Source organism: Fukomys damarensis, unplaced genomic scaffold (assembly GCF_012274545.1).
Source record: "Fukomys damarensis isolate Sample0158 unplaced genomic scaffold, DMR_v1.0_HiC HiC_scaffold_5, whole genome shotgun sequence".
In the NCBI taxonomy this organism is placed as follows: Eukaryota; Metazoa; Chordata; class Mammalia; order Rodentia; family Bathyergidae; genus Fukomys; species Fukomys damarensis.
The window spans coordinates 23,469,106-23,492,526 of NW_022900917.1; the positions used below are offsets into that span (position 1 = coordinate 23,469,106).

Consider the following 23,421-nt stretch of genomic DNA (forward strand, 5'->3'; position numbering starts at 1 on the left):
CCCCTCCTCCTCGCCATTTACAAACATTTCATTTCCACTTTTTCATTTTCTCCTATTTTTTCTTGCCCTTATTCCCTTTCCCCCATCCTTCCCACTTTCCCTACACCTTTATCCCTTTTCTTCCTATTACACATTGTCAAAATGTCTAAATTTTAAAAATATTTTTAAATTTAAAAAATACTGATGTGACATTTCCATTTTCATTCAGTCTTCATGTCAGTAAGCTTTCTCAGACATTTCACATTTCTGGGTTTAATTCTGGGCTTTTTGGATCAAATCACTAGCATCTCCCCTAAGCGGTTCTATTTTTATGTCTAGAATCTATAGGTCTATCTTTATGTCTAGAATCGTAGCCTATGATTTTAAAACAATAACCAAACACCCCCCAAAAAACTCTCAAAGACACATTATTATAGCTGATCACTAATCATGTATCCCCCTATGTATCCAGCAGGTTTTCTCTTTTATGTCACACAAAGTCCGAGTGCTAACTCTGTCCTCTGGCAGGGTAGCTGTCCTACTGTTTATTGCTTCTTCTTCCCTTCACTATTCTATCACCAATTACAATGTCCACAAGGGATTCTATCCCACAAGGGTCTGTTACTACAGATCAAATACATGTAACAGCTGTTTATTTGGAGAAAAACAGTGCAATGAACACATGGTACAGAAAGATGGTAGCTTTGTTATCTTTTTATTTACAATAAATCAGTCAACCTCTTTAAGTTTTCAATTTTGCAAGTATGGCAAATGGCTGTATTTTTTCCCCTAAACTCCATTGCAGTAGAAATTACTGAAATGTCACCAAGAGTCTCAGACCGCACATAACACAGGTCACGTGCTCAGCATTAGCTCCTTACTATGTGTCAGGCACTACTCTAGAGACTTTACATACTTTATCTCATTCATTATACATTATAACTCCCTGATGTACATGGACTTACTAGGTGCCATAGCTATGATTTAAGCCCAGACCTGCCTGAAACTATCTTCCCACTAATTTACACTGAGAATGAGTGAGAAGAATACAGTGGCACAGAAAGAAAGGATAATACAATCAAACACCCTCAATTATAAATTCACTAAACAAACATCCATTGAGTACTTAGTAATGGCTTGGCATAGTGTCTACTCATAAGACAAGTATCTTGTCCTAGAAAGTTAATTTTGGCTTACAGAAGTAGACTCCAGCAAACAACTGTGGGATCCACCACCAGTGCAATCCTCAACATGTGTGGAAGGGTTAAACCCTCAAGGAGAGAGAATATGGCTCTGTCGAGGAGACTAGGGAAGGCTTCCCAGATAAGAGGTCTTTTGATGAAAAATGAAAGAAATACATGCATGTTCTCAAGTAGACTAAAAGTAGAAAGTTACAGCAGGCAGAAGGCAAGGAAGGGTAGCATCAAAGAAGTGTGGCAGATGGAGGGATATTATTATGATTTATATCTAAAATATCCCCCAAAGTCTCATGTGTGCCGAGATGGGACTTTGGGGATGTGATTGGATCACAAGGATACTATACTCATTACTGGATTAATGTGCTGTTAAGAGTAAGGCCTGAGTGGTGGAAGGGGTCACTAAGATGTGACCCAGACAGGCGTAGTCCCGTCTCTGGCTCCTCCCTTCTCTCACTGCTTCCTAGCCATCATGGGCGGAGAGGCCTCCCCATCCCACCATGCCCCTCCACCAGGCTGTTCCTACCGTGGAACCAGCCAGCCATGGATGGAACCCTCTGAGACTTTGAACCCAAGTAAACTTTTCCTCCTTTAGTTTCGAGTATTGAGTATTTTAACTCAACAACGGGAAAGTGACTAAAACTTATGCTTAGGGAATTGAATTCTTCAGTGGTCTTCAGAAGAGTGTGTACATTGATAGGATAGGATCAAATGAGGAAGTATCTTTCACACCATGGTGGGATCAGGCATCAGGAAAGGGAATAAGAAGGAAGAAGCATCACAGGAGGAGAGGCTGATGAGGAAATAGGGGAAATGGAGCTGACAGAAGGACTACTCTGTGTAGCTTAATATATGAGGTTATCATAAGCCATCAAATCATATTAATTGGTTTTTCAGGTGCTTTTTATCATGACTATGGATTATGGTAATTTTGGTTCTTTTTATGACTATGGAGTATGATAATTACGATAAAAAGAAGAGTGACAGACACAGGCATAATGATGGTCTTTAATTATTAGAGTCCTAGGGTCCAAGGAAATAAAAGAATAGCCTGAGAGAACCAGGATAAAGCATTTCTGAGCTGTAGACAGCTGCTGATATAAAAGACACAAAGACAGATGGGCTATTTTATTGTCCTCCTGGCATTGCTGGGGCTGGGTATCAAGCAAAATGCAGAAGGATCAAAAGAGAAGACAAGATGATAACATTGTTACTTCTATCTTAAAAAAATCTTCAAAAGTAATCAAATGCTTCAAGTGAAGCAATCTAAAAGCATCTTTGAATTGGCAATATGTCAATCACTATAATATAATTTGAAAAAATATTCTGATGGCCAAGCACAGTTAAATATTATTGGGATTTGGGATTCTATTTCATTGCTTCTTGGACTGATACATTTTCTCTTGGGTGAAAAGATATATAATGTCAGTCAAGCTTTTCTTAATCTGGTGGCATAAGAACAAATTCAACAACAACCTATGCCTTTAAACTGTCAGCTCTCAACTCTTACTGTAATGTTTCCCTATACATGAGACACGGGATTTCAAGGAAGGGAAAGATGATTTTGTATCCTAAATTTGTCACGCAATGCTTCTCAATAATATATCTCCACTACAGAACATATCACTATAGCATCAGAATAAGCTTAATAGCTGTGATTTTGTATTCTATGAAACAAAATTTCTAGTGGAATGAGTAAAAGATATTGCTCATTACAGCTGATAATTAGACTTTGTACAGCTGCCACTAAATTTTCAGAGCAATTTTTAACTTTTGGTTTGCCATTTCTTTCTCCTCTGAAAATGGGTCATTCCCAGTACATGTAGTTCAAATGGAGGGGGAAATACTTGGAGCATATCAGACGGTTTCCAGGCAACTAGTCTAGAGGGCAGCAGCATCCCAAAAGCCACTATGAAGTTAAAGGTGGAGAACCTAGACTCTGGCATCAAATACACTTGGGTTCAAGGTGCAGCTTTATATCTTAATAATCCTGAAACAGGATGTATGCAAAACACAGCTCAATGCCTGGTACACAAATGACACTCAGTGCATTCATCATATTGCTGGCATTGCTCTAAAATGATTTCTGTAAATATTAAAGAGAAAAGCCAGAACCTAAGTACAGCAGGGCTCCTCACTTCAAGGGCACAATTGATATTCCATCTTCCCATCAAATGGAGTAAATTTCTCTGCCACCTTCTCATGAATATTGAGAGCTACAAACTTGCCTGAAATGGTGACTAGTTCAGGAAATCAACATCTTATATGTCAATTTTTAGGGCCCATTTTTTATTATTCTTTATAAGGAGGTCTGAAAATTAGATTAATAAATAGAAACCATAGTATGTTCTTACCATTTTTGTCAGCTCTCCTCAGTATCTGGAAAGAAAAGAGAAAAAATATTTTATCACATTTTTGGTAAATATTACAGTGAACATCAGGCTTATGCATAATTCATCTATTATTAAACAAAAGAAATCCATTTTAAGTAAATGTTTTCCAACTGAGATTTTCATTTATAATAGCCCAAACCTGAAAACAATCTCAATATGTATCAATAGGTAAAATAATAAATGAAATGTGGCACATACATCTGATGGGTTAATAGTAGACAAGATAAGGAGATAGACATTTATACATGTAAAAACTTGGATGGAAGTTAAAGTAGTTGGTCTGAGTAGAAAGCCCTGTCACAAAATAATATCTACTGTAATGGAAGTGGATGGGTATGAACAAAATGTATTATATACTTTGAAATTCCCCAAACATGTGAAATGGTTGTGGGGGAGGAGAAAGAAAGGAAAAAAGGTTAATAGATAGATAGATAGACAGACAGACAGAAAACCATCTGGACAATATACTACATAGACAAGTTGTATATTGTACCAAGGAAAATGTCCCTCCACTACATTGTACAAACTTTGATCACTTGTAAAAGGCCCTTAAGGGTCATTTCTTTCTGAGTAACCTGCAATCACAGCTATTCTTATACTTAGACCAGAACTTCTTGGTGGTCACCTGAAAACATGAGCATTAGTTTTTATTCCTAAATCATGTGTTTCACTGATTTATACTATGGGAACATTATTATCCTTTCATTCAGTTACCTTCACAGAAATCTGGTATAGATAAATCTATGTCACCACTACTATGCTTCTGTTGTAAAATACACCCAAGTACTTTTCTCAGGAATAGATAGGTATCACCCTGACCAGTGTGCAAAAGAAGTTGGTTCTTCTTTTTACTACATTGATTTAATTATTGCAAGAGGACTAACTTCAACAGGAAGAGCTACACTAAGAACAGAATGATACCCAGATTCTTTCCACTCCATAGAAGTAATTGCTAGTAGGAGCTTTGGGAATCCCTCCAACATGATCAGCTTTTTTCCTCTCCCCTAAAGCTATAAAGCCCCAGCTGAGTCAGGAAGACACGGGTCATGGATCACATCCTCTCTCTTACCTATGATACACTGTAAGACTCTATTTCAAGTTCTATGGTGGCCTCATGGGTTCCAAGTGACTAGAATAGAAATAATCACACACCAGAGACTTAGACCAAGGACTTCCATTATTTCATTTCATAAAGAACAATCATAAGTAACATTTGGTCTCTTAAAGATGACATTAAGACAATACTGTGTTATTAAGAATGTTCTTGTAATCAAATATGAACAGAACAATCTCTACTGCAAATTTTGCCTCTGAGCCCACAAACTAATAAAAAATGTATTGCAGATGAGAACCGAGTTCATTATGTTGTTTGAGCACCGTCATCTGGGTCAGCTAATCTTATTGTTACTATCACTAGAGGCATTGAAAGTACATTTATATATTACAACCAGGTTTAAAGCTTTAAAAAGTAATATTGTGTGTTTGCTACAATTCAAGGATTAGCAAGCAGATTATTTTACCTGGGATGATGCTATTTGATCACTTTGACTGAAATTCATTCTTCACTTTACGTTACTAATGGCTGATGTCAAAATATACACATATCTTGAGAGCATGAAAGTGGACACAATCACCACTCACTGAACTAATATTTGCTAAGTGTCTTATACCATATAGCAGGTTAATTTCATATGGGATGGGCTAGTGAGTCACACAGTGTCCTCTTGAGAAACTGGGATGTAGGACAAAGAGTAGGGAATCATGCCAAACACGGAATGCCCCCAGAATGGAGGATGTAGGAGGCAAATCATGCTGTGTGGCTTTGGACATCCAGGAAATAGTTTGTGCTCCAAGATTCTAGTGGCCCTGAGTAGGAAGCAGAGAAGTGGGAACTGGAGGATGGACGGAGAAAAGGTAATTAGCACATATGCTTGCTTTTTCTCAATTTTGTCCCGATAGGGCCAGTTTGGAAAACAAGGTAAATGTTATCATTGTTCACCCTAATTTTTCTTACCAATTAGAGTAGACTGTGATGATGTTACCTCTATTCTCTCAACTGTACTACCTCACTCAAATAATCAACTGTGCCTCGTGACTAGGTGAGACAGATACTCGGCCGTTGCAGAATTTTGTCGTGCAACAGTGGTGTTGGAAAACTGCTCTGATCGTCCCCCATCCAGCTCAGTTCTCACTCAGATGGGTACCTGAAGGGCTTCAGAATTAAGTATTCTTCTGAGGAGAAACTATTACTTATTTTACCAAGTTCTTAACCAACAGGCCCTTGAGTTCAGGGTACACATGGCTGTGCGTGCTGAGGTAGGGGAAGGAAGGGAAGACAAACACTTAAAGTCACCTCTCCCCTTCCCAACCTTCCAGCCTTTGACCACTTAACCAGTGACATGGGGAAGGGCCATCTTCCTTCCAATTAAAAGTCAAGGGAGAACTGTTGAAGAGGAAAGTGACATTGTATGGGCAGAGTTGCAACTGCTTTCATTTGGGATTTCTTTTGCTTTGAGGGATGATTTTAGGCTTGCCTCATCCTTTTGCACAATATCAAAGTTGCTTAATGTGATGGTTCAAAGGAGGGTTCACATATTTCAGGGACTAGTGCTCTAAATAAGAGTTTATTTTCTGTTATTTGGAAGATAGCAACCTGGGAATGATACTATACCAGTGGAAGCAGGAAAACAATTGTCATCCTCATGGTGCTTCTTTGTGGCTGCACAGTGGACTCTCCTTGGCCATTTCTGTGGCTGGCACAATGTGGACCTTCACACATTAGCCTCAGCCCAGCAGGTGTTCAAGAGTATTTGTGATAAATCAATAATTAATTCTGTCATTTTTAAAGCAAAATAATGCAAATTACACTTCCAAAAAAACGGTTTTTATATTAGTTTGTGGATTTAGCTACTGTTTATGTATTCAACATGGAGCATTAACATCACCTTAATACCTCAAATTTACACAGTATAGATCCCCCCCATTTTCCTAAACTATGTGATCTTTTTTCATACAAACACATTGGGAATGGGAAGTATCTGACTTATCTCAATTATTATTGCTGATTTAGAGAGAAAGAAAATAAAGCAAATGTCAACAATTGTGCTTGATCTTTCTGGTTTTCTTATTAAATATCTGTCTCCAGTTTCTCACCAACTGGACACATCTTGTCATGCAATAATAATATTCACAACAGCAGTTTAAATCATTTCTTAGAAGATTGATTATTGTATTGCTATTCAAATATAAACACTAGAAATTAGTTTTCCTCAAATTTGGAAATTATTCTGTGTAAGACAGAAGCTCTCAATGGTTTCCTTTCTGTTCTAGTTTGAAAGATAACATCTATCATTTATGTATTACAATCTGGGTAGAATTTAAAAAGCAATCTTTCTTAGCAGTGTTACTAGAATATATTAAACCTAATCAAATAAAATGATATATTTATATTTCACATTTTATTTTGCTAAAAGCAACATGATGTGGAAATGAATAATTCAAAAATCCCAAATAAAAAATCCTTTTTCATGTCACATATTTCACCAGAGAGTTGGATCTTTCACAATATAACTCCAAAAATGTGCAAACAAAACCTTTTCTATTTGAGAGAAAAATCCAACAGCAGTTATTTTTTTTGGTAGACTCTAGCATTTTAATGATAAACAAGCATATCAACACCTTTCATGTAGAATCAGTTTCCTATTTTTATTTTTAAATTCTAGAAACAGATCTAAGAAGGTAAGGATTCATAGATGAAAATTTCCTTCAGGACAAGGACCTGATGCTGTTTGTTTATAGAACTTGAAAATAACTGTGCATATATGATAATAAATGAAATTTTACTTTCCTCTTAAAAAAAAAAACAAGCACAGTTGAACACTTGAGCCAAGGTTGGTATGTGTGCCAAGGAAGCTGACTTTCCATTTTCATAGTTATAATCCACCTCCATAATATCACCAAAATGTGTTAACTGCTTAAAAAATAAATCTCAAGGAAGCAGTTGATACCCTTGGGGGTCAGAGTACAGAGCAGGTCAGAAGGCTGGAGGTCCCACTTGTCGCAGAATCCACTACTTGGCAACTTAGCAGTCAGCCTCCCAATTGCATGGTTTTTAAGGGCCCCTACTGAGGGTTTCCTTGTCGGGTGTGTCTTCTTACCTCTCCCGGCTTCCAGTTCACTTACCCAGAGGCTTTATGGACAAAGGGAACAATCAGCCAGTGAAAACATTAGGACCAGTAACATTACCTGAATACTTTGAATCAAGCAGAGACAAATGCTCAACAAGAATACAGTACTTAAGCATCTGATGCATAGGAAATCAGACACTTAGGCTTTGGTGGGAAGAAGATGGCTGGCCCAAATGCTTGGGTACCCAGTTGGATCTGCATGGTGAGAAGGGGGAATGTTTCTAGGCATATGATTGAGCCTTCTCTCCTTCCTGTGTCTTCAGTCACTTTTAATTATCAACAGGAGTTTTCCTATCAACTAAAAAATTCTAGTTAATCCACTCAAAATAGACAAGGAGTTTCCTTGCCTCTCCTCCCATTATCGTCATCATTTTTGTCTCATGTTTATGATGCTAATAATTTGATTTCTGCACATATATTCATCTTTCCACACATAAATGTATTTGGCCTCTGGCCCACCTCCAACTCACTTGGATTTTAATAAGAAATGATAGCTCAAAAGGCTAAGGGAAAGCACACACAACACTCCTAGTACCCTTTGTCCATTTTCTATCGTGATAAACAAGTAGCAGCTAGAGAGTCCCCACTGAGTCAGACATCACTACCTGGGGCACAGAATGGATATGACAACACAGGAGCTAAGAGAGCTGGAGCCCAGGCTGGCAACAGAGAATCAGGAAAACCACAAAACCCGAACAGGCAGCTAAAAGAGCTGGGTAGCAGGATGAAAAACACAGAGAACAGAAACAGCAGGAAGAAAAAGTGAAATAAAATTGAGAAATCAATAAAAACTAAGATTGTTATAAAGACAGAATCCACGGCATGAAGGCAGAGAAATAGCACAGAAGAGAAAGACAGCAAGACCATATCAGAGAAATGAAGGAAGTCAATTCCGAAGCAAGGGGTAGTTGCGGGGGGCAGTCAAAAGCTAGAATTGAAAATAATAATAGTAATTACAACTTGGACCGGTACAAGGAAGGAGAATAACAGGGAAGGGGAAAAAAGAAAACCAGAAGTAGCAGTGAAAAAAGAACCATCATAAAAGATCGTGACCACCACTGTAACAGGAAAAACAAAGGTGTTCCAAGTAATTGTTTTCTGAGAGCTGGGGAGGGGCGGCGGGGCAGGCCATCTCCAACGCTCCACTCCCTGCCCTGGAGACCAGCGAGATCGCCCGTAGGCAAAGGGACGCCACAGGGATGAGCAGGGACACCACACCTTCCACAGTACCACCCGAATGGAAACCCCGAGCTGTTGGGAAATCTAATTTACGAATGTCCTTAAGAGCAACTAATCCGGAGCAGCAGGTCTAGGACAGCCCTTTCACAAGTTGAGCGAGTCTTTTCCGTAGTTTTTTGCCTTTGTGGTTGTCTGGGGGTTAGGGGACAAGGAGAGGTTTGCATCTTTGCCTGGGGACTAACCCTGGCTGGGCAGCACTGAGTCGGGACCCCTTCTCCAGGGAAGAGGAGCGCAGCTGGGAAGCTCCCAACTCCTGCCCTCTGTACTTACGTCGAGGAAGATCGACATGCCCTTGGACAGCTGCAGCGCAGAGCTGAGCTCTTGCGAGGAGTTGGAGGACGGCGACGTCTCCCGGGACTCCTCCATCCTCCGGAGCAGGACGGCGCTGGAGGACGCACCTGACGAGACCCAGTTGCTGCCGAGGGCTGGGGACCGGGACTGGCGCGCACTCGCTCCAGAGCCTCCTCTCGCCGCGCGCCTGCGCTCGCTCCCGATCCCTCTCACCGCCCCCTTCCGCGGTGGACGCGCCTGAACGGACTCCTCCCTGCACTTAGCAACAAGCAAGCGCCCTCCGCGGGGGACAGGCTCTGACCCAGGGCACAGTCACACGCCGGAGAGGACCGTGGGCACCCTGCCTGCCCATCCCACCACGGTCTCACCTGCCTGAGGGGAAGACTGAGGTCGTCCCCACGGAGAGGGGGCGAAGGATGCAAGGGAAGGGAAGTAGACACTTCCCCAGGCTCACCCCACAATGGAAAACCTGAACACAGAGATTCCGAGAAGTTTTGCCTATTTTGCTTTTGGCCTTATTTTGGCCCAAGCTGGGCTCTCTATCTTACCCTCCAAAGGCAGGTGGATTCCTGTGAATCACAAAGGCAGAAGCGCTCCTTCTGCCTAGCAATTAAGACTTGAGTTCTATACCTGTCTTAGACTTCAATATGTTGCCATCTAGCAAGGTGCTAAATATTTAAGCCTTGATTTTTCTAATTAGTAAAATGGTCACAATGGTGGTTTTTGTCATACAGAGTTAGCTGTGGTAGTGCTATCAAGTGTAAGTTACAAAAGGTAAGGAGACGCTGGTTCTCAACCCCTACCTGACCCTGGCATAATCCTGAGATTGGCTACCTTCTTAGGTTTTGCATCCTAGGGTTTCCTTCACTTCACCCACCTTCTATCCCTGCTCTGTAGTCTAGTGCTTATAAAAAACATGTCCGTAGTTCTCAACTCTGGCTGTACACTGGAATCCCCGTGTGTGTGTGTGTGTGTGTGACAACTTTAAAATGTGGCCACAAGTTCCTATGGAGAAGTGTCCCCTATCCAGGTCTGAAAGATTGTACCTGCCAAGGCAAGGTTCACAAGGAGCCTTATAGTTACACCTCTGCCTGTGGAATAGTTAAGTTACTTCCGCAGTCCTGAGCTTCCTTCATAGGAAGTTTTAATGCTTGAGCCACCTCACTTTAAGGAAGCCCACACAGAGTTCTGAGGCAGACATAAGCACCCAGCTGACAGGCACAGCTGGACATAGCTTTTGCTCCCCCTAGTCCAGTGAAGTGTTCTAAGAAGCCTGCAGATGATTCCAGCCCCCAAGTCTTTGAGACTCCTGTAGCCATTTGTGTTGTTGTCTCAACCAAGACTTGGGACATCACAGCAATCAGGATGGACCCCAAGAATTTGGGATCATAATAAAATGTTCATTGTTTTACAAAAATGAAGCTTGGAGATAACAAACCAAGGAGTTTTAAAAACCCACAAAAGTAAAACAATAACATGATAACAAGTTGATTCCCGTGTTTGGCCCTCAGATTCAACTAGCATGTCTGGGAATAGTTTTTGGTTTTTGTTTTTAAAGTTCCCCAAGTGACTGTGATGTGCAGGATTGAGAGCCACTAAATGTGATTATACTGTAGGTACAGTAGAGAGGGGAAAAGTAGAATAAGATATCAGAAGATAGGCAGAGGCCATAGAATGAAGACCTGTGAGGTTCAGTGATTGATAGAACTCTGGGTTTAATTAGTGGAGAGTGAGAGACACTAAATCTGGGAAGCTATTGATTGGGGCTGTGCTTTAAGTAATATTCATCTGACATTTTTGTGTGCTTTTGCCTTATTTACTGCAGATTTCCTTATCTGAACAGCTAAAATAGACCCTTCGCTTTGATAACTGCTCATCAAAAGAAAAAGACTGCCAAGTCATCAAGGATACTGTTCATTCAAATCACTGGAATAAAGAATGTTCCACTGCCTGCCTGGCAAGAGCAAGGTCCCAAATTTGATCCCTGGGGCTGGATGTTTAGCTCAGTGGTGCCACCATCTGCTTTGCAAACGCAAGGACCTCAGTTCGATCCCCTATTACCCACCACCAAACGCAATTTAAGTTATCAAGTTTACAGAAATAACACATTATTTGTTCTTGGAATCATCTGAAGGATTGCATAGATTTTTTTGGCAGCAAGTACAGTTTAAATCCGACCCCGTGAAGCTCTGTAGTTTTCTCTGCCCTTGGATAGAGCACTGTAAGTCCTAATATTTTTATACTAATCCCATGGTAACAAGAAGAAGTAATGAAAACTTCGCTGATTATAAATGAAGAATAGGAGAGTAATCATTAGTTATCATTAAAAACAAGAGAGCTATTTTGTAACATTTCAGTAAAAGCATTTCTTTTCCCTTTACCGACAGTGCAGTACATTTTCTATACCTGCGGCTTTGCTTACTTCCTTTAGTGGTCTATCAAGAAGAAATGTAAATTATTAGACAATCAATTGGTCATTGCTTATTTTTATGGTTTCTGCTGCATGAACTCCATGATGTGCTGACTTCCTTTTATAATGGAAATGCAATGTTCATGGAAGGCTTCACTAGCAATGGATGACAATTAGATTCCCACTCACAGCCAAATTCAATAGCTCTATAAATTGGTAACCAAACATATTTTTGGTTTCCTTTTCATCTAGACAGCACACACTTTTGAAAACTGTTCTCACACATCGTTTTTCTGAAACACAGATGCTATACTGCAGTGTATAGTATCACTTGCAAACAGGAGACAGCAGTCAAGGGAAGACATGTATCTCCTTACCAACTTTACACTGTAGCAAAACCCTGAAAGAAAAAATGTAATTTTATATTCCAGCTCCCAAGCTTCCTAAGATAAGACTTTGATGTGAAGGCATTTCTAGAATTTCAGGTGATGATGGCCATGTGGGAATGTATTGTATTTCAATCCATCTCTGCCTCATGCAGGAACTATTATCTAAACCATTTCAGATAGTCAGGAGTCTATTTTACTTATACTTTATTGGGAGAGCTATCTTTTTGAGCAGTGACTTAGAACCCTTTCAGCCAGGTTAATGGACATTTCTGTTGCTTTGGCAATTTAGGATCCAAAGTCTCTTTCTTTCTGGGGCCCTGTCCTCATGGTGTGTCATGATTAAGAGCAGGACTCACCTCTTTGAGATAAGAATATGGTCCCTGTCCCAGTCCCTGGCAGCTACAATAGAGGCCAAAATTAGGCTCAGCCAATGTGATAGTTCACTTGGGACTTTGAATCCAGGTCAAAGGACAGGAAGGGAAGTTTATTAATGGTAATGGGCACACATGAGGGAATGTCCAAAGGCCACAATGCCAGTGCAGCTCTGCAGACAACTAGTCCAGTTTGATAAACGAACTTTGATCTCACTATCCCTGTCCTTCAAGTACTTCTTCCCAAGAAAGACAGTGACCTTCCACAACTTTAGTTTCTGATTCACTTTACTTGGTTGGCTGTCGACACTTGAACTCTTAATAAAAACTTCAACCTAAATTTCTCTTGGTAAAGTTGGCCATGTGTCGAGTCTTGAAAAAAAAAAAAACTGGATTAAAAAATTAATTCTCTCCAAACATTTGGTGAATGTCTGCTTCCTTCCAGGCGACTGCCAGACATCACTGAGGAAAAGATGAAAAGTCTGATCCTTGGCAGAACATACACAGCTCTAAAAAATACTATTTTAATAGATAATTTTAATCCAGCAAGACAAGAGTAATACCAGAGGTTTGTTGTGAGTGCTACAGGAGGACAGGTGAGGGGACTTCTGTCCCGGTAGTGTCTGTTCTGCCTAACCATTTATGTAACTATAGATGGCAAAATTGGGCTCTGGAGTAGGAAGTCCAATGGATAGAAATTATTAACTAATAATGGCCATTTTTCTATGAGCTATTTTATCCTGAGGATGAATTTTTTCTGTTGTGCCATTGTATGAGTAAAATATATTTAAAATCTACTGGTTTAGAGGTTTTCCATCTTGAAATAACAAGGAATCTTAAGCACCAGTATTCTCCATAGCACCTTCTGTTGCTATAGTTAATGTGCCCCACCTTCTACTTTCTCATGGGCAAATTTTCTTACCTGTAGAATTAAGGATGAAGTATTAAGAGCAAAAGGCTTAATAAACATTAGGCAGAAAGAAAGCGCTCTCCAAAGTCAGCCATTGTCAATCCCACTAGCACCATTTCTTTGCAGCCATTTTGTGTAGATCTGAGAGACTTCACAAGGGGTGCAGTACAGGGTCATGATACAGCAGTCAGTAAGCAGCCAGAAGTCTCTATTACTCTGGCATTATCCCCCTAGGACCCTGTGTACCATCGAATGCTACCTCTTTCTTGAAACTCTTGGCTTGTTGATCATGTTTCTCCTTTTCTTTAGTCTTCTGCAATCTTTTCATTCATCTAGCCTTCTCAGTGTTATTTTGGCTAAACTGTGTTGCTCATTCACCTTTTTCCCTTTCTGTCTCCCTTTCTTGATCTCTCTCTCTCTCTCTCTCTCTCTCTCTCTCCATATGCTAATATCCAGACCCATGATTTTCACATGATAACTACACTGATTCATATTCAGCCTGACTATACACATCTCCTCATGGATGTTCCACAGACATTTCAAACTGAGCATGTCTAAAATTAAATTCATCATTTTCTTCTAATTATTCTATGTTCCATATTTTGTTGAAGAATGTCACCCCTTACCAATTCAACTGAAAGAGAAGCCCAGGGATAATCTTAGACTCCTTCTCTTACTTCCCTCTCCTTGCCTGTACCCTATCCTCACCCCTCTCCAATCAGTTGCCAGGGTTATCTTTGGCATCCACCTTCTCTCCATCTCTACTGCCACCATATGAAATCAAAATCTGTCATCCCTCACCAGGAACAGTGCCCTAGCTGCCTGCCTGGTTTCCCTGTCATCAATCTGGCCTTCTAATCCATGCTTCACACATTCCAGAGAGTCTTTTAAAATGCACATCTAAGCATAGCACACACCTGCTTAAAATCCCTCAGATGCTCAGTGGAGCCTGCAAAATAAAATCACCTTTGCTGCATCATCTCTTGCCATTCTCCCCCACCTTCTCCCCAGCCTCAACATTCTGGCCACACAGAATCACTGGAGTGGAATGGAGTGGCAAAGCTGACAAATTATGATATCCAAATGGCCTGGGCTCAAATCCCAGCTTGGCTTCTTATTATCTTTGGATAATACCAAAGCATGACATTTAGCTTCTGTTTTTCTCCACTCCTAAATAAAAATAAGAATGGTTCCTGCTACATGTGTTTTTTAGATGAAGATTCAGTTAAATAACGCATGTAAGACATAGAACCTTGCACAAAAATAATGGCACAAAATTGTATTATTTATCATTATGTGCAGGTCCCTAAATACGCATTTCTCTACCATGCTCCTGGGTTATCGCCTTCTGTATTATCTAGAAGGCAAGTCTTCCTTAATTAGCCTAAGCATCATTTAGCTGCATTTTAGGGAATAGCTCAGACATCATTTCCTCTCTAGAAGCATCTCCCACCCCTACCACTCCTACCACTCACCAGAGTCTAATTGATTTCCCCTCTTCCCTGTTTCCACAGCATGCTCCACGTTCCCCTTTCATGTCCTTTACCACATTTTTAAAAACTCAGATTTAGCATCCTCCCTGCCTGCCTGAACTATGAGATACTAGAGAGTAGAAATTCTGTTTTTCATTCATATCTTGTGTTTGGTAAATTACTAGACAAAGGATAGGCGTGAAGTGAGGAATGAATGAACAAAAGATGGAAAGATTAAATAAGTCTTATTCTGAATATAGGCATCAGAGTTAAAGAATGATGCCAGCATGAAATCTGAGCAAGTTACTTAATCATTCTGAGCTTTAACTCTCTTATCTTTAAAGATTGTATAATAATAGTCACTTCATAGGGTTTTTGTGGGATTCATAAGAAAAGACGTGGATTTGTATTCTGGGAGCAGACCAAACCTACAGTGTCTCCTGCTCTCTTTGCGAGCACTGATTGTGAATAAATCAGTAAACAGTGCACAGTAGGTTCTTGTTAAGTGGGCAGTGTTTTGCACTTTACTCTTCTCAAGGAGACATAAAGAGAAGCAGATGCATGCTAATGTGAGCCCTGTGATGTGCTACTCCTCATCTTGGCAAGCAATGTCTTTCATGTGCCTCCAGCTATGGAAAGGGTAACCATAACCAGTCCCACTTTCCTGCTTAGAGTTTCTCCTGTTGACTGTTCCTTTATGTATGAAAAGGGGCTTCTGTCATGCATTTGACATTTGCTTTTAAAAGTGCAAATTAGCTTCTAATTAAGGAAATACAGAAGAATAGGCTGGCCACTTTCTAAAACACAACCTTCCCCAAAGTTGAAAAATACATTACCTAGTTAGGTGAGCTAAGGTTATTTAAGACAGTTTTTTCTAAAGTGATTTTTTTTATTAGGCTATTTTTCACTGGACAAGATTTGGAAAACATATTTTAATCAAGCAACTATTCTCCTAGAAAACAACAATACAGACTTTTACAATAATTTTATGAAGAAAACTAATCTTTTTGGATCACAACACACACTAGAGGTAAGGGAGATTCAAACCTATATAAATATGATATAAAATATAACATCTTATTTACATCTCACAGAAAGTTGTCGAAAGAGTCTAATTTGCAAAAGCAACTGGCAAACTGAATTACACTTGGGAAAATTCTCAGAGCTTAATAACAACAGTGACTTCCTCTTTCCAATTTCCTTCTCAGCTTCAAATTTGCTTGTTAGAAAAAAAATGGAAAGAGATGGTTTTGATTTAAAGGCATACTACTTTTAAAATTGTCAATATTCTAACTTCAAAAAGAAAAACTGGTAAGAAGTTGTGACAGTCTGCTTTACTAGCCTTACTTGATGCATAATTTCTGAGAAATTGGGCTTTAAAATTCTTTTAAATCAACCTCTCATCTTCCAATGGCAATGCTTTAATTTAAAAGAACTTCCTAACTTCAATAAGTTCTCTATCATTTTTGCTATTAGTAGTCATTGAATCAATCAGTTCAGACCACCATAACAAAATGACCACCAACTGTGCAGTTTAAACAACAAAACCATTTTCTCACAGTTCTGGAGGCTGGAAGTCTCAGATCAGGTGCTGGGTGATTTGTCTCCTGGTGGGAGCTGTCTTTCTGCTTTGCAGATAGTCACTGTCTTGGTGTGTCTTCACACAGACCTTCCTCTATGTGCCGGCAGAAAGGAAACTCACTTATGTCCCTTTCTCTACTTACAAAGACCTGTCAAATTAGGACTTCCCCCTATGAAACTTGATTACTGCCATAGGTTCCATCTCCAAATACAGTAAAACTTGGGATTGAAGTTTCAACATGTAAATGGAAGATGCAACTCAATCTATTACGGTCATCACAATAATATGTGTGTGTGTGTGTGTGTGTGTGTATGGCAGGGGGCAGGGGTAGAGGCAGAGGAAAACAAACCAGGTAGCGCAAAGTCTTCCATTTTTGAATTGTATGATCCTAGATGAGCTATCTATGCCTAAATGTCTTCATCTGAAAATAGCAATGCTAAGAGCATCATGGAGAACTGTGAAGATCAAATGAGGTGTCTCATGCATGGTTCATTGTCATTTATTTATGTAATAAGCAATTTCAAAAAAATCTCTGTAGTTCCCTGGGAAAATAAGCAAATGAGTAGGACATGCTTTGATGGAACATTTTAATCTTTCTTTTAAAAGAATAATGGAAATCTTCCTTGACTTGACTTGCTTCACTCCTCCCAAATCTAGTTATTTACCAAGTCCTAGGAATTCTAACACATCAATAGTTCTGAAACTCAGAACTCTTCATTTGTCTGTATTTCTGCCCCAATTCACCCCTAGAGAACCTCACTGCTAGAACTACTGTCTCTTTCTGGAACATCCAACCTCTACTATTTCCTTTCCTGTTAATGTTCCTACTCTGTCTGAGCACTGATCTTGATATCACACCATCTCAGTTTTACCCTTGTTCACCAATTATGTTCAGTGGCTATCATTCCACCCTGGAAATAATGTTCTTTTGTGTTGCTTTCAAGACCTTGTGAACTTCAACTTCAAACCCTCTTCCCAGAACCCACCTCTAGTTACACACTCTTATACACATAAACATGCAGACATATACTTACTTACCTTCACATGTGCACACGTGCTTGGAAATGCTTACTTCGGTGTCTTTCCTCTATGATTTTATTTCCAAAACTAGTCATTCTTTAGGTTTAACATTACAGCTCACTCTGGGAAGCATTGGCTGCCCTTTCTTGACTCCCTATTTTTCCTGTCAAAACATTTGAATTAGACAAACTATCTGCTGTCATGCCTGTGGACTGTAAACACAATAAATGCAGAGGTTGGTTTAGCTTTTTCTCTTTGCACTGTACATTAAACACCTAATGCAATGTAGTATTGTTGTACACAAATCTGTTATATAACAAATTGCCAGTTTTCATTCTGTTCTCTTAAAATTTAAAATTCAGCAAATTTCAGGAACTCAGTATCTCATATAAAAAAGGAATATTTAAATTAGATGAATTATATATTAGGGTTTTCTCCCCATGGGAAAATCTTGTAAAATAAATATCACCATGTACCATTAATCATTTTTCTGTAGGTTGACATGTAGTAAGCTGTTGAACTTTGCTTTCAGAAAGAGTTATGGATTTAATGTTGGTTTTAGAGAGATGAAAAGTATTAACGATGAATGCTACATAGTTTGGATGTGGTGTGTTCCTGTCAAAAGTCATGTTGAAATTTAATTGCAAGGGTAGTACTGTTAAGAGGTGGTGAGACTTTTAAGCAGTAAGTCATGGGGACTCCACTCTTACTAAGAGATTAATGTAGTTCTCTAAGGAATGGGTTAGAGAACTACAGCTCAACTTGTTCCCCTCTTTCTCTGTATCTCACATTATTATGATGACCATTATAGATCAGATTGCATCCTTCATTTATATGTTCAAGCTTCCAGCGATATATGCGCACCTATGTTTATAGCGGCACAGTTTGTAATAGCTAAAACTTGGAAACAGCCCATTTGCCCATCAGTTGGAGACTGGATAAAGAAGATGTGGTTTTTCTATAAAATGGAACACTGCTCAGCCATAAAGAATGAGAAACTAGAGCCATTCATAGGAAAATGGACACATTTTTAGGATATACTCCTAAGTGAAATAAATAAGTCATGCATGTATAAATACCGAATAGTTTCTCTAGTGTGAAAAACTATAATGGTACAGAAGATCCTAATGGTATAATTGACAATGTGAAATAGGAAGAAAAGGGCTAAAGGTGTAAGGGAAGAGGGAAGGGTAGGGGAAAGGAAATAAGGGAAAGGAAAAAAAAACATGAGAAAATGAAAAAATGGAAAAAAGTATTTGTAAATAGGGAAGGGAGGAGGTTGTGAAGGGAGGGCAGGGGTAAGTGGAAAAAATGAGAACCAAGAAGTGTCATGTAAAGGTGCAAGATCCCAATGATGAATGCAACTGTACTGTATACCTAAAATGTACCAATAAACTCAATGAGAGAAAAATAAACAAATATATGTTGAAGCTTCAACCCCCAATTTTGCTGTGTTTGGACACAGAACCTATGGAGTAATCAAGTCCTAATGGGGTCATAAGAATGGCAACCTAATATGATAGGGCTGGTGTGCTCATAAATAGAGGAAAGGACACAGAAAGCTTTCTGCACGCATGCAGTGGGAGGACCATGTTAAGGATTCAGGAAGACAATGACTATCCACAAAGCACAAAGACAACTTTCATGACAAAGTCCAGCACCTTGTCTTGAGACTAGATTCATTCTCATGGGAACAGAGTAGCTGTCAATATCAGGGGTCCTAGTATCTTCACTGGGATCCTTTTGCACGTATCTGTCTCTTCTGCACGGACCTGCTTATTCTCCAGCCTTTTGCTGGTGTTAAAGTAGCCTAAGGCCCTCACCAGAAGCTGAGAAGATGCTGGTGTCTTCCCAGCCTCAGAGCCATGAGCCCAAATAAGTCTTTTCTTTTTAGATATGTTATGCAGACTCAAATATTTTACAATAGAGACAAAATGAATTAAGTGAAGAAGATGAGTTTATTTCACAGCCTATCATTTTCTGCACCAAAATGCAATTAGCATCAAGTTCATGGGAGGAGGATAAATTCACTTAACCTTTGGAGAAGGTAGTGAGGCAGTCTGTTAATGTTTATTACTTTTGACCGGTAGTCTTATTTCCTGCAGTGCTCCCTACACCTTCATAAAGACAATATCTTAGTCCAAACTGCCTAGAAAATTAAGTCTGAGGCAAAGTTTGCATGGTCAGGTTGGGAAATACATTTCTAGAACAAAAGTAATGGAAAAAGGAAGCCACGCAGGAAAGTAATAATAACAATACTTATTCAGGTGGCCATAGTTTTGCAAGAAAATACAGCTGGTCACTGGGTTGTGCCAGATTTTTTCAGTACACTGTGTAAATGTACTTCACCTGGGGACCCTCCTCGGATAGGGAAGGAGAGGAGAAAATTCATGGGCCATGTCCTTTCCATCCCCGGTCTCCCTCCATCCCATTCTCCATGTATTAAGTTCACTTGCAATTCCAGAGTATGTTACATGCTTAATTATTGAGGCAGCCTAAGAAAGCCTGGTGAACTCTCACAACACAGCCCCCAGGTCTCTGTTTCACGTGAGTTGGGAAGTGGGGTGAAATTGGGCAGAAGAACCTTTTAAGGACCCTTTGAATCTGACTTGAACTGTAGCTGCCCTGCCAAGCTCTCTCCACCTGACTCTCAGCACTGGGATAGTCTGAGGTGGCCCCCATGGCCAGGAAACTGGGCCTTGCAAAGGCAGCCACTTCCTTCCACTGAGCACCACTTGACAAGCAGCTGAGTATATGGCAGGCAGAGGGAGCCAGGAAAATCTGGGAAAGAATATAGACTGGATTCAGTACAGATATTGCAACCTGACTTATAAATCCAATATTTAATATAACTGCAATTTTAAAATTAATTTTATTGGTACATTTTAGGTAAACAATATGCTGACATTCATTACTGGGAATTTGTACCTTTACATAATATATCTTTGCTCTTATTTTTTCCCCTTTCCCTTGCCCTCTCTTCAACTCCTCCACCCCTCCCTATTTACAAAGACTTTGTTTCCAGTTTTTCCTTTCCTCATATTAATTCTTTCCCTTCTTTCCTTTCCTCTACCCCTCTCATCTCCCCTTTGGACTTTTTCTTCCTATTTCACATTATCTATTATATAGTTTGATCCTTATTTACACTTCCAGTTTCTCACACAAAATTTTTGTAGATAGGGAATTGGTTTGATAAATTCTGATATAGTTAAAACTGCATTAAAATCAGGTTAAAATCAAAATTTTCAGCATATGTGTGCAAATATATAAAGAGAATGTGATTGACTGTGTGTGTGCATGCAAGCCTATAGAAATATTGGTAAGGTTTCCATCTAAAATACAAAATATTAACAGCTATTTTTTTCTTCATTGAGTTTATTGGTACATTTTAGGTGTACAGTACAGTTACATTCATTATTGGGATCCTGTACCTTTACATGATAGGTCTTGATTCTCATTTTTCCCCCTTGTCCCTGCCCTCCCTTCACCCCCTCCTCCCCTCCCCATTTACAAACACTTCATTTCCATTTTTTCATTTTCTCATATTTTTCTCTTCCCTTATTTGCCTTCCCCTACCCTTCCCACTTTCCCTACACCTTTAGCCCCTTTCTTCCTATTTCACATTGTCAGTTATATCATTAGGATCTTATGTACTATTATAGTTTATTCACACCAGAGAAAGTATTTGGTATTTACACATGTGTGACTTATTTATTTCACTTAGGAGTATATCCTCAGTATGTATCCATTTTCCTACGAATGAATCTAATTTCTTGTTTTAATAGCTATTTTATATGCTGCAACAATTCACATGAGTTCTTAGTATTTTTATATTTAAAATTACAACAAATGTGTATTATTTTATAAGCTGAAGTATTAGAAAGTTATTTATATTTTTACACATTTCACATATTGAAATAACAATGCCATTGTACTTATTATAAAAAAAAGAAATTTTTCCTTTCTGGGCCTGCCATCCTCTGGTAGGTCCATTGTGGGTGTATCAATACCCCCATAACACTCTGCGTTATTATTATCAGGCATGAGTCCACTTAATGAAGACTTTGCTCCAAAGCAACAGGGCTGAAACACAGATATGGTGAAAGTCCACTGTCTCAGGACTTCTGCAAATATGACCCATGATGCCATTTATTTTGTCTTTGTTCCAATTGCAGAGCATGTGCTACTCATACTAGCCCTGTCCCTGCACAAGGCAAAGGAACTGCTTGCCCCGTGGCAGCTAAGAAACAAAGACAAGGGAAATAAAGGGGCTGAGTCTCAGTATCCTCTTCAAGGGTGCACCCCCAGTGACTTAACCTTCTTCCAACTCACAATAGCACCACAGGCTGGGGACCAAGCCTTTAGCACTTGTGCCTTTTGGGGAAGCTCCAAGATCCAAATGATAGCAGTTTCAAAGCACAGAGAGCATAATACATTCCACTGTACTCCTCCTGGGGGCAAGGTCACTTCCTGCCAATGAAGACTGAGTGGTGTAAGGCAGGTGACGTGGGCTGGAATATCTCCAGTAGGAGTAGAGGTACTCAGGAGGCATAAGGCAGCTCATACCAGATGGGAGGACCCATGTCAATGTGAGGTATAATTAGGGTAGGAGAGCACTTTTTCCAACATGCCAGTTGAGTAAAGCAGTAATCAGCATACATTGAAGAACTTATTTAGTAGTGATAAAAATTAATAATTGATATTTCCAGAAAGGTTATTGTATTAGGGAGTATTCAGAGCAAACGTTGTAGATGTAAGAATTCATGAGCCATTCACCCACTCTGAGTTGGTATTATGTTATTCCCATTTTATTCACAAAAAATTGAGCCTCCGAAATTGAGATAATCTCCAATATCTACAGCTTGCAAAAGGTTTGATCTCAGACAAATAACTCTGTTGCCACAGGGATTAGATCATCTCTGCTGGATTTAGGCAGACAGCTGGTTTGGCCAAGCTTCTAAGCACCATCTAAGAAGTATATTAGAACTGGATCTGGGGGTCCTGGCTACTGGAAGAGTTCTCCATGTTGACAAATCTCCTGCATCCAGCTTTCTGTTCACAGTTGGCACCCTCTGAAGTGCTCTTGAGCAGCCTTGCATTATTCCTGCTGGCATTCATGTGGCCTCCCCAGCCAGCCCTAATGAGATTTGACTGTTACACTGCCTCAGCAGCCAGTCATTAGTTATGTGGAACCCAGGGGAGAAGACAGTTCCTATCAGTAAGACGCAATCCTCTGGTGGAAGGATGCAGATTTCAATGATAGTTGCCAACTTCCAAAGCAGCGGGGGAATTGGTGCACAGCCAGGTAAAGGGGACCTGGTAGGACATCAAGGATATGTACTTTTTTCCTGAATATAGTACTGCACCTAGATTTTTATCCTGAGTCTAAGATGTAATAACTTGTGGAGAAAAAATAAGATATAGTGCTTCTCTCTTTCTATATACCAGGGCTCTGGCATACTGAAACCAGATGTACAGCCTACAGCCCTACTCTTTTAAAAAAATATTTTTTTTTAATTTGAATACTCATACCTCTTTTTTTTCAGTTTAATTGAGTTTATTGGTACATTTTAGGGATACAGTACAGTTACATTCATTGTTGGGATCTTGTAACTTTACGTGACAGGTCTTGGTTCTCATTTTTTCCCCTTGTCCCTGCCCCCCCTTCACCCCCTCCTCCCCTCCCCATTTAAAAACACTTTATTTTCATTTTTTCATTTTCTCATACATTTTTCCCTTATTGACTTTCACCTACCCTTCCCACTTTCCCAACACCTTTATCCCTTTTCTTCCTATTTCACATTGTCAATTATCTCATAAGGATCCTACTTATTGTTGTTTATTCACACAAGAGAAACTATTCGGTATTTACACATGTGTGATATATTTATTTCACTTAGAAGTATATCCTCAATATGGTTTTTTGAGACAGGGTCTCACTATGCAGTTGAGACTGACCTGGCACTCACTATGTAGTCCAGG

The 23,421-nt window shown here is 39.6% G+C and overlaps 1 protein-coding gene across 1 annotated transcript in view; it reads right to left on the reverse strand.

The window, feature by feature from the left end:
* Necab1 (N-terminal EF-hand calcium binding protein 1) overlaps positions 1–9,485 on the reverse strand; it is a 156,197-nt gene extending 146,712 nt beyond the window's left edge. The window contains exons 1-2 of the mRNA XM_010611999.3: positions 9,265–9,485; positions 3,530–3,554 (exon numbers count right to left, since the gene is read on the reverse strand). Coding sequence (XP_010610301.1) covers positions 3,530–3,554; positions 9,265–9,360 — 121 coding nt within the window. The 5' untranslated portion in view covers positions 9,361–9,485. The remainder of the gene's footprint in view (positions 1–3,529; positions 3,555–9,264) is intronic.
* Between the last annotated feature and the right edge of the window lie 13,936 nt (positions 9,486–23,421).